This window comes from Lathyrus oleraceus, chromosome 5 (genome assembly GCF_024323335.1).
Source record: "Lathyrus oleraceus cultivar Zhongwan6 chromosome 5, CAAS_Psat_ZW6_1.0, whole genome shotgun sequence".
NCBI lineage: Eukaryota > Viridiplantae > Streptophyta > Magnoliopsida > Fabales > Fabaceae > Lathyrus > Lathyrus oleraceus.
This window is the reverse complement of record NC_066583.1, coordinates 381,862,218-381,876,601: the sequence shown is the minus strand read 5'-3', so window position 1 is coordinate 381,876,601 and position 14,384 is coordinate 381,862,218. Positions and strand designations below refer to the sequence as shown.

Below are 14,384 nucleotides of genomic sequence, written 5' to 3'. Positions count from 1 at the left end.
AGTAGTGATGACTTTACCAAAGATGATGTTTTGTTCATCTACAATGACATCATTACGAAATGTTAGCAACATCATAAAAAAAAGTACAACTAAATTCACGTACACTTTTGTAAGTATAATATCAAATGACGAAATGTGTATGAAGTCAAACAACATGGCCAGTTAACAAAATTGAGTTAAGAAACAATTATGTAGTTATAATTTAATGTTATCAAGCAGTGCAAATAAAGCAATACCAATGTAAAACTATTCAGACGTTGTAGTTATCTGTAATATAAAGTAACAACCTATGAGTGATGCATACAATGTAGCAAATTCTGATTTAAGTGCAGGAACATCATAATTTTGTTCTTCGTAAATCAAGCAATTACCAAGTTGTTCCAAAACATAACCATTTTGATATGGAATAGGACGAAAATCCTTCAAAGTACGCCGATTAACTTGCAAAATCTTTTCAATTTCAACTAAAGTCAAATTTTGTAGTTCTTCATCATTCAAACTAAGTTCTACGCCAAGAGAACATAATGTTATGCTTGACCATAAATACATCTAATATGATACATAAAAGTAAGACAATAATCAATACTAAAGAGTTATTTGAATATGTACCTGGATTGCAAGACAAATCCATTGTTCATGCAATATACCATCCGACAACCATGTCCATATATTATTCGATACATTACTTGGTCTATTTATTGTACCGAACAATAACATAATGACAAATAGCTTCCTCAAAAATTATCCTGAACCCCATGCACTTGCTTCCTTTATGGCCAAAATAAATTATTTGTCATTCTCAAGAAACCTTATTGCAAAACATGCATCTCTAAAGCTAAAGTATCGTGTTCCTCCAACCTTACGTATGTCCTCGTAAGTTGTTGGGCCTTTAACTACAGTGAGCATCATTCTCAAATAGAATAATTCACTGGTTGTTGGTGGAACCCATATTAACCGTCTGATGGTATAACCTTTCTTCCTTGGTTTCCAACATCTACTTTTCTTGTCATGAACAAAATCTGAAACAAATTGACCATATGTAAGGGTTCTTGCCTCTTCATACTTTTCATTGGCAATCAACCACACCATAAACATGGATTCAGTTACACTTACTTTTTTCAAGTACATTTTCCATTATGGCATGCTCTGTAAAAAATAAAGGCTTATCTCCAATCAAATGGTAAAATATACGTTCGACTGCAGGTTTTCTAGCATGAATCTTGAAAGATAAGATTCTCGAACATGCCTCACTTATTTAAACATAACGGTAATCAAGATATTGTTGAATTTCATCACATGCGGCACCCGAAGTTCAACTTCCTCCTTTGGCTTGGACAATGGAAGCAGTTATTCTATCATAACCCTTATGAATATATTTGAACAAGTACTTTATGGATGAACATTGGTTGCACCATTCCATGTTTATATGAACCTGAAACTTTAACAACAACCTTATGTTGTATGGCACAACATGTATGTTGTCAAGAGAAACTCCATTTTTGACAATTTTGTGGGTGTTTGCCCTTCTTCTATATTGAGGGAAACCGTCTTGGTCAACAATGGTTGTTTCATTGAATTTTTTGGGGAAGAATTTTGAACATTTTCTATTTTTCATGCATGGTGACAGCCCACATGGGCCATGCATCATATGTTTCTTCACCAAATTATAAAGTCTTGGATGTAAGTCGGTGTTAGAAATTTCACAGGGGATAATTTTGTCGATATCAGAAGGATTGGCATACTTACTTTAAGGGTGCATGAAAATGAGAATATGTGCATGTGGAAAACCTCTCTTTTGAAACTCAATTGTGTATATAACTGTCATGAAATATAACAAAACATTAGTGAAGCTGTAGAAGTGAAACATTCTACAAAACGATTTTAGTTATAATATGAATAGAAAATAGGTGAAATTTATGCAACATGTTCAGCACAAGTATTAGTGATAACATGCATAATCTATTCATATTAAAAAGAAAATAAATGAGGCTCGAAAATTGAATATGACCAACAAAAAACTCACATTCTAACATATTTCCAAGTATATGCCTGCGGGTGATATCAACCATCAATTCATCAAATTTAATTTTGAACACCCTTGAGATGATATTCGGACGATCAAATGTTGACGGCATATAGCTTATCCATATATCTTTTTCTCCTAACAAATGTTGACGGCATAACAACTCTTTTTCCATTCTTTGCAGTTGTATGTTGTGTTGTATTGTTCTCATTTTATTTTAATTTCTGATGTTTATCAACCCTCAATTTTGATTGCTTTTTTCGTAGCCAATTAAGCCTATCTGTTTCCATCATTGTGTAACCATCAACCAAAAATTGATGAAATAGTCTTCGTGAAGAAATAATAGTTTTTGCCTCACGTTTTATTTTTTTGAAATCTATATGAAAGCCACTCCATTATTGTTTGATAGTTTCTTTTAGTTACCACAACCTCACCTTTGTATGCATGGAGAATATTTGCTCTATATTCATCCTAACCATATGGGAATAGTAATGGATATTGAAAAGCAAGGTAGCTTGGATGAAACTTATCAGTTCTTTGCAAATTTACACCACGTTCTTGAATGATGATATCTCTTTTTGTATCTGTATCAATGTCACCAACAATAAGGGCAACAACTTCATAAATTATTGGCTTGTTGTAAACCCTACCGTCTGTTGATGATCAGATACTAGTCTCAGTTTTAAGTCCTTCACATTATGATTTTTAAGCATATCACGTGTCATCCTAAAAGCTTTTGCATGAACATTATCTTGATCCAACATTAACCTCAGGTTAGTTACAATTGTTTTGTTAATATGTTTGTTGACCCTATATATTAACCAAAAAGAATAAAATGTCAACTACATAGTAATAATATAATTCATGTTGCATAATGTTAGTATTAATAGTAAATACCTGAAACATTCCATCTGGTTTTCAATTTCATTGTCTGTGTCGAATATATAGAACTGGGCATACTTAGGTGGTTGACTAATCTCTGGCAGCATTGTCCCTATTCTATGGCAGGTCTGTCCTTGAATTCTTAGAGTTAGGGGACCACCTCCCTTTGTAAACTCGGTGTCAAATTTCATACCAGGAGAAGTTAAAGAGAACATTGCATTATAAGTCCTCGTGTTTGCTTGGTAATTCTTTCCATCAACTGTTTTAGGGTCGAAAAAGAGTTTTTGAAGTATGAGGGGATTGGGTTTATTCCTTGATTTTTCCTTTCTTTCACCACACCACATGCAAGCAAGACAATGTTGGCATTCCCAAACGGGTTACCAACGTCAAAGAATTATGTTGGCACATTAAATGTTAAAGATGCTAATGCAAGATATAACAGACCAATGTGTAAGATATGATGGGAACAACAACTAATTAAATGTTAATATCTCATATAAAGAATTAAATGGCTACCTTGAAGGTGGTGCTCGACCATATAATCGTCTACATTATCTATGTCACTGTCTAAATTTCCATCTAAAGCATTATCTGAGCCGAAATCCAAGTCATGTTCCTGATTTGTGAAAAACATGGAATGGTTAGTAGTTTGTTGTAGAATGATATTATTGATTAAGTTAGTAGTAGCATCACTTTGTTCATCAGAATTTGTTGGAGGTGGTATATTATGGTCATTAGGTAACTCAGAAGTTGTTGGTTGGAACTGCATTAATAGATTAACTCCAATAGGTCTAACAAAGGATGTGGTATTAGACCTATAATGACGTTTTGAATGTTGAGTATGAATAAAATGATTAGTTGACTCTTGAAGTGGTGTTTCATATGATCTTTTCCCTGATTGAGTTGTAGTTAGGTTTGATTGTTCAGTAGGAGGAATATTTTCTTTAAGAGAAGAACTTGAAATATGTCTCCTATTCATTAAGGTTAATTTTCTTCTTTTTTTTCCTTGCAGCAGCAGCAAGAGTGTGGTTGGTATCCATGGGTGTGTTCTAGAAATAAATCAAAATAAAATAGAGAAAGTAACCAATATGAGGATTTTGTAAAAATAAGTTGTACATGTAGTGTAAAACATCATTAAATTTGTAATTAAAGACAGGGAAAACGTAAATCAATAATAAATGTTCAAAAAGTTAATTAAAATGTTGAACGCTCAATCCCAAAGGTTATTGTTGGAAAAGGAATTGTTTACCTTGTAGATTTTAAAAGTCTTGAACAATTGTTGTGTTGCTTGAAATAATTAAAATGTACACATTAAGGAGAAATATGCTAACATTTCTGAAAAAGAAATTTTTTGTTTGTATCTGAATAAGTTTAACTTTACACATTAGATAAGTCAATCATTGGATAAATGATAATATTATAAAATGTATAATGTAATGTTAGGGACAGAAAAACGTGGGAACTGTAATTGGTTGGGATAATGTATTTGATTTAGTTGAGGTGACAACACTTATATAGAAAAACATTTTAAAACACATTCATCATTGAGCCGTATAAATGCCAACATAGTTGACTTTATGAGTGAGTTATATGATGATTTAGTAGGTTTTCGTAACATGCTGGGAAAAGTAGACGGTAGGTGTCGAACACGGTTCCATATGAAGGATGGTTCGGCTGACTAAGTATGAAAGTAGTTTTTGAAAAAGTTATCCGCATTTTGACACGTGGGTAATAAAATTGGGATGGGTTTGTTTGCAAAAGTTTCCAATGTATGCACGTGTACGTTTGCAAACCCATTCACATCAATGCTGCATTAAAATATGGTTGGAGTAATAACTGATACAATAATGACATGAAGAGGTGAATTACAAAAATACCACAAGTTAACGTTGGAGTATTTTGGTGGATTATAAAAGGCACAAGACAATGGGTATATGATATATCGATGAAGTTTCAAGGTTATAACATGGAGTCTAAGAGATTTGAGGTGCTCTCCCAATGCAGGTAATAACCATCATTTTCATTGTATTTTGTTGTTATGATATGTTAGTACAATGTGTGTTGAGAAACTTGAGTAACACAAAATATATGATGTAGTCCTTATGATGATCAGGATTCTCATATTGAGGATATAAAGATTAGCATGGCTGTAATGAGGCCTGCAAATGATCTTGACAACATGCATAACGACATTACTGATTCAGAGATGCATGTTGCTGTAGAAGAATTTGAGGCGCAGAGTGTTGATGTTGATTGTGGGAATGATGACATTGAGTATGTTTGGGAAAGAGAAATAACTTCACCAGTTAAGGACACACGTAACGTGCTTGTAAGCAAAAATATATAACATTGTCAAGTTAATGTTGTTGTTGTTTAACTATCATAAGTTTAACTGTAACATGAAATTTTATTTGCAGAATATTCCAAGAAAGGATGCCGAGGGGTGTGTTGCAAGGTCTACAGGTATGGAAGCGAATATCATTGATATTGATACTGGAAATTGGTATGGAAATGAAGTACACATTGCAAAATGAAACAAAGATGAAAAGCTTGTAGGAAAAGGGTGGTATGAATTTGAGAAAGAAAAACAAATCAAGAAAGATGATGTGTTGGGCTTTAGGTTTGATCCATCAGAAGGTTTCTTGTACGTGGAGAAGAAAAACAACTGATGGTTTTCAAGGAATTCACATTACTGTCCAATGTTATTATTAAAGTATTAATGATGTACTTAGGGTTTAGAACCAGGTGTGATGTTGTAATTTTGGAATGACTAATGTTATATGGTTCACAAAAGAAATGAAAAAGTTGCTTTGAAAATGTTGAAATATGTTTATATTAATACTTTTAAGGTGGTATTTTAAAGTGATAAGAAAGTGGTAGGGAATTGGTGCACTTGAATGCAAAGATATGCGTAGAACCACAACTCAAGTTGGGGAATACATATAACTATTGGTATAATAAATGTCACCAAACCAAACTATTATATTATATGTCATTTAAAAATTCTCTTATTTCATGTGCATATTTGAGAAGACAGTATTATATTATATAGAATGTCTTAATATTTCATGTGCATAGGGGAGTAAAACTTGTGTTCAAATGAAGGTATCAACAGATAGGAACATAAACATTTGGTAATACTACTATAATCAATTATAAGTCGGTGATAGTAATAGTAAAACTGAACCTGCTCATTTGTCCAAAATGTTATAACATAGTGCAACCATGATAGTTAAAACAAAACACATAGTTCATACGAAATGGGTAGTGGGGTAAGTAGTTCTTAGGAATACTGATACATGAAGTTATACCTTATTTCTTCTCCAACTTGACATGTTTTCTACATATCCTTGTTGAAGATTGTTCTCCTTCAACAATTTCTTTCAAAGTCAATGACTCGCTTGAACCATGATGTGCACCCCTTTTCCCAGAATTTAATGGAGTGATAGGCGGTGCTTTGTGTTTTTCAGTAGTTAAAAAAACCTGAATAAAAAATGACATAAAATCAAATGAGTCACATAACACAGGTTTTAAGAGACAAGAAATAGTATCCATCTCATAACATGAAATAAGTTATAATCAACCATTTTTGGAGATGGAACTGGAGGAAAGGCTTTAGGATTCAATGTTGACGTGATTTCCAATTCATGCACCATAAAGTAGAAAATTATAAAACCATGATGATTTCAAACACATAAATATGAATCCGAAATGCCAAAAGTAATATTATCCTCACATTTATGACATTCCATTCTTCAGCTAATGCAACCTCAAATACACCCTCATTTATCTAAATAAATCAAATGACAATAATTTAGTGATTATGTGCTAACACGGGATGAAGCAAACAAAACCAAAATTGCATGACATTCTTATAATACATGTAGTATTTGTTCACCATTAACATCAGATAAATTTGGTTGCTGTTAATTACAAATGTATTTATGTTATGTCTGGAATCATACATACATGTACACAATACAAAATCCATACGCAAGTGTTTGCAAAATATGTTACAAACCTCTCTACAGAAAGTAATTTATTAATTATTTCTTTTTCCTTTTTAAGAGACATGACATTACCATTTTTCCACTTTGGTTGCGATTTTACTTTAAATGCAAATTCATGTCCAAGCAACTGATCAAGTACAAATGGAAACTCTAGTGGATCATGAATATCATCCTAAAAGAAATGAAAAAGTGTGGCATTCAAAGACATTTGTATTAACATGATATTTCAAATGAGTTTAAAAATATGATCACACCTCAACCATGGTTTGACGAAGTTGAGCAACTGAAATTTCCAACAGTTCAGTACATTCACGGTCCCAAAACACGAAAATCACATTACTACTATTATCAACTACTTCAATCTCGATTTTGCACCTATAAGGTTTTAATCATAATGGTTAGAAATGTATCACACTACTTTTTTATTTATTTCGTATTGATTAAAGAATACCTCAATATTTCAGTTTCTGTTGAATGATTATCAACACATATATAAGGTGGAGAACTGCCTTTAGCTACTTTTGGACACTTGTGGCATGCTTGGTAATACCAGACGTTTCCAGATGCTTTCGGTTTATAAGTAGTGGCTACCGTGACACACCAAATCAACTGGTTCATGTGATTTAAATATTGTAATGGCGTATGAATATACATAATAGTATAAAGTAAAACACAGACAAAATATACTAACATAACGACACCATAAATATACTTACATCATGAAGTTTTACAATATCCCCCAGACTAAGATTCGTAGCTTGTGACATGAACTTATCATAAGATGTGAGTTGAGAACCAAAAGAGTTTTGTGACCACATATTAGATTGTGTACTAATAAGTTGACTTGAACTACCAACATGGTAGTCCTTAGGTATCCTGTATAACAAAAAAATACTACCTTCATATTTTCATTACTTTATAAATTTAATCAATCACTCTAAGTAAGTATACAATGGTTAGTTTCATTAAACAATACGTTCTTCAAAAATTAACAAGTTTGGGAACCTCCTCTTAATGACCAGATTTGTGATGTTGTAGGTATTCGACCTCGAAAGTGGATATTTCCATAAGTGAATAAAAAATTAGATCAGTAAATTACTTACACCCAATATGACATAAAAACAACACATATAACTCAACATATGCATACTTATATGACGCAAAAATATGACTTAAACACAACACATATAACGCAACATATGCATACTTATATGACGTAAAAATTCTATGACTAATTGAAGTAAACATTTATAAATGAACACTAAAAGACAGACATACATTCCTCTTTCACTTTAGCATACTGTAATAACATTATAGTTGGACCACCATCTTTTTTAGTTTGAATGTAGTTCATGAATTTCACAACATAGGACTCCCATAGGGTACAATTCAAGGTGTTGTTCCTAAATTTGGAAAATCATATTCAATAAGGTTAGTATGGGAGCAAAATGCAACATATTAGATTATTTGCATATCACAATAATCTTTACCCAAGATCTTTCAAAATAATGTTGACTTGTTGTTTCTTGCTTCCTGAAGTCAGTTGGGTATACCCTATCTCTTCAACTAGTCCAATAACATCTAACAATTCAATTATGATTAGTCCGCAACACATAAGGTAGAGCCAGACAAATAATAACAGCGATATGTATAAGTATATCATAATAGTGAATTCATGAAAATGTATAACCTATTAACAAATCCTTCTTCCATTTTCCAGTAATAATATCAACAAATGGTTTGATGTTGAGCTTTTTTCTAGCAATTTTATATTTGCTTACATCCGACACAGAAGTTCCAGTTGTAAATCTAATGATAAACTGATGTTCTGAAGTTTTGAACATTAAATCATTGGGTAATGACAGAAAGTTAGTCACAATGTAAGTATTGCTTATATGTAACATTGAATCAAATGTTGCTTTTAGTGCGGATGGCACAGTGACATGAATATCAGAGCCTTACATTAAACATTATACACACAAACTAATGGAACTATAATACTGCTGGAAAGTCAATACTGCATGTTAATAATGTTTGAGACGCATTACACACCATATTACAAAAGACTTACATCTGCATCCATAAAAATGAGTTCGACATGCTCTTTGTTGTTAGAAACCACACTCCATTTGTGATGCACCTTGACAACAATTTTTCATAACTCTTTCTTGTCAATAATATCACAAATCTTTTCAAAAGGCCTTGCCAATCCCGTAAATCCTGCAACACATTTACGAACATCAAAACATGAGATTTTTTACGGTTTCAAATTTAACAGACATAAAAAACATATTATTCGAACATTAAAATCAAAGTCTTTTCATCGTCACAACAACATACAACAACAATGATTCCAAAAAAAAACAACATAAACACAACTAATTACAAAGAATCGTCATAAGATAAATAAATAAGCCTCACAAGTTTGGATTACAATATATATTATCTTAACTTGTGAGAAAAAGTTGATTAAATTCAATACATAACATGAAAAATAAAACATTTTTGATTAAAATATGGGAAAACATTTTGAAATTGATACATAAAATTATGATTTCAATGTTTATCATATATTGTTGAAAAATAGTTTAACTTATTTCTTCATAAAATTTTATAAAAAATAGTTTAACTTATATCTTGATAATATTTTAACAAAATTTTTTTTTTTTAATTCACAAGTAAATTAGTTTGAAAAAAAAATGTAAATAGTCTAATTATGTGTCAAATGTTTATCATATGTCAAGTCAGATTTGTAATTATGAGACAATTACATTTTTCTATTTTCCTCTTGCATTTAAATAAAATCTAATAATTATGTGTGTATTGATAAATAAATAAAAAACCTAAATAACTTTGTATATAATGAGATTGAGTTTCATATGTTACAAATTTGATGTATCTGAAATAATCAATCCTAATTTTATTCCATAAAGATTGGCGGTAATGAAATGAGTTGTATAATATATGTGAAATTATATTTATAAATATCAATTATTGATTTGATTGTATAAATTATAATAACATTACAATCACATTTTATGTACAAACTATTTTATCAATACTTTCTCAAAACAAGTCATATCACACGTTTATAGCAGACCATTGTCTTTTACTATTGATTCAAATATTATTCTGTGTTTGCATTAATAAGAGATTTTGCATTGATTCATATTATTCTGTGTTTTATTATTGATTCAAATATTTTTATAAATATTGTCAAAACTAAAATAATATTTATATATGAGAAAAAACACATTATTGATTCAAATATTTTTATATACGAGTACAAATTTATTATTGATCCAAATATATTTATAGATAATATCAACACAAAAATAATATTTATATGCGAAAAAATATATTGTTGATTAAAATATTTTTATATACGGGAAAAAATACTTTTGTTAGAAACGGGAACAACTTTACCCCTTATCAGCGAATATAATTTGTCGATATTATTCTGAATTGAATTCTCCATTATAAACTCAAGCTCCGACCAATCCTAAACAACTTACCACACCCTAACAACGATCGGACAAGCAAATAGAATATGGAATAAATCTTCCTCCAACTTAAAACAAGCAGCACACATAAGTCCAGCTACTGAGAATAAAATCGTCTCTTAGCTAACGGAACTTTGGTCCTCCACAATCTTTTAAACTGCAGTAAAATCTCATAACAGTACCTAGTCTCTAATTGCTCCTTCAACAGTCCCTTATAACAAGAATTCATTGAAAAACTTACCTGAACCAACACTAATCCAACTGAAAGTATCCTCCATGTCCTTAAGAATACCATGATGCAATACTTCTTGCTGTATACATTGGATATGCGACGCCAACGGCTAAACTGAATCATCTCGAGTGCCAAATAACACACGCATATGAATCATCCACCGATTCCAATTCTTTCCATCAAAGACTGGAAGCTTTATATTCAAGCTACCGTTTCCACCATTCATCTTCGTTCTTGTGCAAAATCACTCAAATCTCACTAAGCCTCGTGTTTCCTAATCCCTCATAATAAAGAAATATTATTCTGTTTCAATTTCGAACTTTAACTCACTGTGAATTTCAGAGACACGAAATCAATCACACGCGCCTCATGTACAACAATAAGGCTAGTTATTGGTATTGCAAATAACAACAATTGGTCCATCCATCAAATGGACGTCAAATCTGCGTTTTTGAACGAACCCTTGAAGAAAAGGTGTATGTAGAACAACCCTCTGGTTTTGTTGTGAGAAACCATGAGTTAAAGTTCTACAAGTTAAAGAAAGCTTTTTAGAGTTTGAAGAAAGCTCTAAGAGCTTGGAACAAGTAACTAGATGGTTTCCTAAAGGAGGTTGGCTTCAAGAAAAGTGTATCTGAGCATGGCGTGCATGTGAAGATAAATATAAGTGAAAGAGTGATTATCCTTTGTCTATATGTAGACGACTTGTTGATAACATGCATCAATGAAAAGTGCATTTCAAAGTTCAAGAGTGAACTTATGAAATAATTTGAGATGACTGACCTTAGCCTCATGACCCTTAGCCCATAATGGACTACTCACTCATGGTGAGGGAAAATACAATCAAAATAGTGTTCGTAATCGAATTCATGAAAAATAATTGAAAATAGATAAACAATTTAATTGAAAACAATAAAGAAAACCTGATTGAATAAACCTTGATCCAGTGATCCAATGGAGACTTGAGTACAGAGAGAATACAAAATACGTAGAAATTGAGAAAATAAAACTTGGATCCCTAAACTTAAGACTAACTGTGAGTTTTATAGACAAATCTAAACTTGGACCAATATCTCAGTGATCAATTGTCATTACATCAGAAAATATCATATCTAAACATTCAAAATTTCAAAAACACATGAAATTGATCCAAAAAAGGAAACAAATCAAGAGACAACACACCACCCTACCATGACCCGTAGCAACTTCTATGGGTGGCTGTAGCAGGCATCTGATCTTTGTATTTGCACATCAAAATGAAAGGATCTCTAGGGCATGACTGGTACGACCCGTAGTAGCCCTCTGGTTCTTGTACTAGGATTTTCCGACTTTTGACTCTTTCTCACGCTTTGCTCATTTTTGTTCCTTTTTCGCTTCAGATACTTATTAAAACCTGAAAAGAACAAAAACATACTACCAAAGCATAAAATACGATAAAAGAAAGCAAATCAGACAGAAAACAATAAAATGATAAAGAAAAACAACGGGTAAAAACGGTGTGAAAATCACTTATCATTGACCTAAAAAGGAAATATAAATACTAGACTTCCATAGGAAGAGCCTTGCCTCCAAAAAAGGCAATATAAATGTTGTAATTCTACACGAAGATTGTTGTTGCTCTAAAAGGGAACGTTAAAAGTGCTCAATCCATAACAATGTGAATAAGGAGCCAGGAGGAAATCAATCACATACTCTTGAATAATATGGGATTAATTGTCCCCTTTCCGCGCTCTTAGAAGTGGTTTTTACTTCCTGGGATCCTGAGGTCAAGGCCAAGGATTTGTATAAATACCTCAAATATGATTACGCAGATACCACATACAGAGCTTCTCACCTCGCTGCGTGATTTAGCTCTACACCTCACAACAAAACTTAAAAGTCTCTGGCAGACTTAATCATCAAAGGTTGTCACGTATTATACATTTAGCAAGTACAAATAATAATAATAATTTTAGTTTTCACAAAATAATATTTAAGTAATTTTAATACTTATTAATGAATATGAATACCCACGGACAAATGTACCATCCAATGTGTATTTGTAGCCGTGAACCGATGGATAGTTAAATATTCATTAATTTTATCTGTAGATACCCAATAAGAAGATTAAAGAATTGAAACGATCATACCAATTAAGATGATCTAGAACATGATTTATTGTACAAATAAAGTTAGTAAACAACAAAACTTATATAACAAAAGAACAACACGATCAAATATGATTTACATCTTCGTTCACTTATCTTGAGGATCCACTAATAAGAAACACTTGTCCTGTTTAAGATTCTCAAACATTCCTACATTATAATATAAATAAGATTTAAAGATTTTAATACATGAAAAAAAAAAGACAATTGTTGAATGGTGCTACAAATATTATTTTTTTAAAAGGTTTTTTATAACATCAATTAGGTAAAGAATATGGAATAAATCTTCCTCCAACTTAAAACAAGCAGCACACATAAGTTTAGATACTGAGAACGAAACCGCCCCTTAGCTAACTCCTTTTTAGAGGGAAGCTGATTAATCAACATACGCCAACTAAAGATTTGAATCTTAGACAGAACTTTGGTGCTCCACAATCTTTTAAACTACAGTAAAATCTCATAACAGTACCTAGTCTCTAATTGCTCCTTCAATAGTCCCTTATAACAAGAATTCACTGAAAACTTACCTGAACCATCACCAATCCAACCGAAACTATCCTTCATGTCCTTAAGAATACCCTGATGCAATACTTCTTGCTGTATACATTGGATATGCGACGCCAACTGCTGAACTGAATCATCTTGAGCGTCAAACAACACACGTATATGAATCATCCACCAATTCTAATTCTTTCCATCAAAGACTGGAAGCTTTGTGTTCAAGCTTCCGTTTCCTCAGTTCATCTTCGTTCTTATGCAAAATCACTCAAATTTCACTAACCCTCGTGTTTCCTAATAAATATGATTCTGTTTCAATTTCGAACTTCAATTCACTGTGAATTTCAAAGACGAAATCAATCACACACTTCTCACTTATAATTCAATGTGAATTTCACTAACTTTTAAAACATAATTGATTACAAAATTCTATATCAAACTGAACTAAACTTTAGCTTATATACAAAAGCCCAAGCCAAATGTAATATAAATGCAAAACCAAATTAACTCTAAATGAAAGAGAATATGAATTTGAATTACATTCTAACAAAAACAAGGCACCGCCGATCAATTAGATAAAGAATTTCTTAACTTTTATGTTAATCTGAAAATATATTCTATATTATCATTTGTTTGATATATATTAAAATTATTTACAATGTTGAAATTTGTCGAACATGTCATGCACACTAAATGCTAAAGAAAATAATATATCAGATAGATATATTTTCTGATTACCTCCTTATTTTTTTCATCTATTTTTTCTTATCCAAGATTGTTTTTAAGGTGTGAGAAGCATATTGAAACCTAATAAATGATAAATTAAGTTGTAAACATTTTAGAGTTATGAAACTCATATAGTAGAAATTTAGTTGAATTTTGTATTATCATGTTTACAAATTTGACTATACACTCTTTTTTATGAGAATTTATGTGGTGAAAATTATAAAAAATTTAGAATAAATTTATTTAAGTTGAGAAATTATAGAACATTGATTTTTAATTAGTATTCTTACAAAACTCGTTCTTTAAACTTATAGTTTTAAGATTCTGAATGATATTGATGTATAAAAAAGTTCAAATTTCTGATCC

The 14,384-nt window shown here is 31.4% G+C and overlaps 1 protein-coding gene and 1 pseudogene across 1 annotated transcript; both read right to left on the bottom strand.

The window, feature by feature from the left end:
• Positions 1–246: 246 nt before the first annotated feature.
• On the bottom strand, positions 247–1,615 carry LOC127080867 (uncharacterized; annotated as a pseudogene).
• A 4,602-nt stretch (positions 1,616–6,217) lies between these two features.
• On the bottom strand, positions 6,218–10,696 carry LOC127080866 (uncharacterized). The gene is made up of 11 exons (XM_051021156.1): positions 10,660–10,696; positions 9,100–9,135; positions 8,606–8,872; positions 8,406–8,496; positions 8,217–8,318; positions 7,632–7,791; positions 7,367–7,524; positions 7,170–7,290; positions 7,016–7,087; positions 6,642–6,695; positions 6,218–6,388 (listed from the first exon to the last, which is right to left on the bottom strand). The coding sequence occupies exons 1-11, from the start codon at positions 10,694–10,696 to the stop codon at positions 6,218–6,220; spliced, it is 1,269 nt and encodes a 422-aa protein (XP_050877113.1).
• Positions 10,697–14,384: the final 3,688 nt, after the last annotated feature.

Bases quoted from the DNA above. Each gene is read 5' to 3' on its own strand.
- LOC127080866 (XM_051021156.1), bottom strand. From the start codon at position 10,696: ATGGAGGATACTTTCAGTTGGATTAGTGTTGGTTCAG. The intron at 7,792-8,216 runs GTATGCTAAAGT...TTTGTTATACAG, and splicing joins CCAACTATAATGTTATTACA to GATACCTAAGGACTACCATG. The intron at 7,291-7,366 runs GTATTCTTTAAT...AAAACCTTATAG, and splicing joins ACAGAAACTGAAATATTGAG to GTGCAAAATCGAGATTGAAG.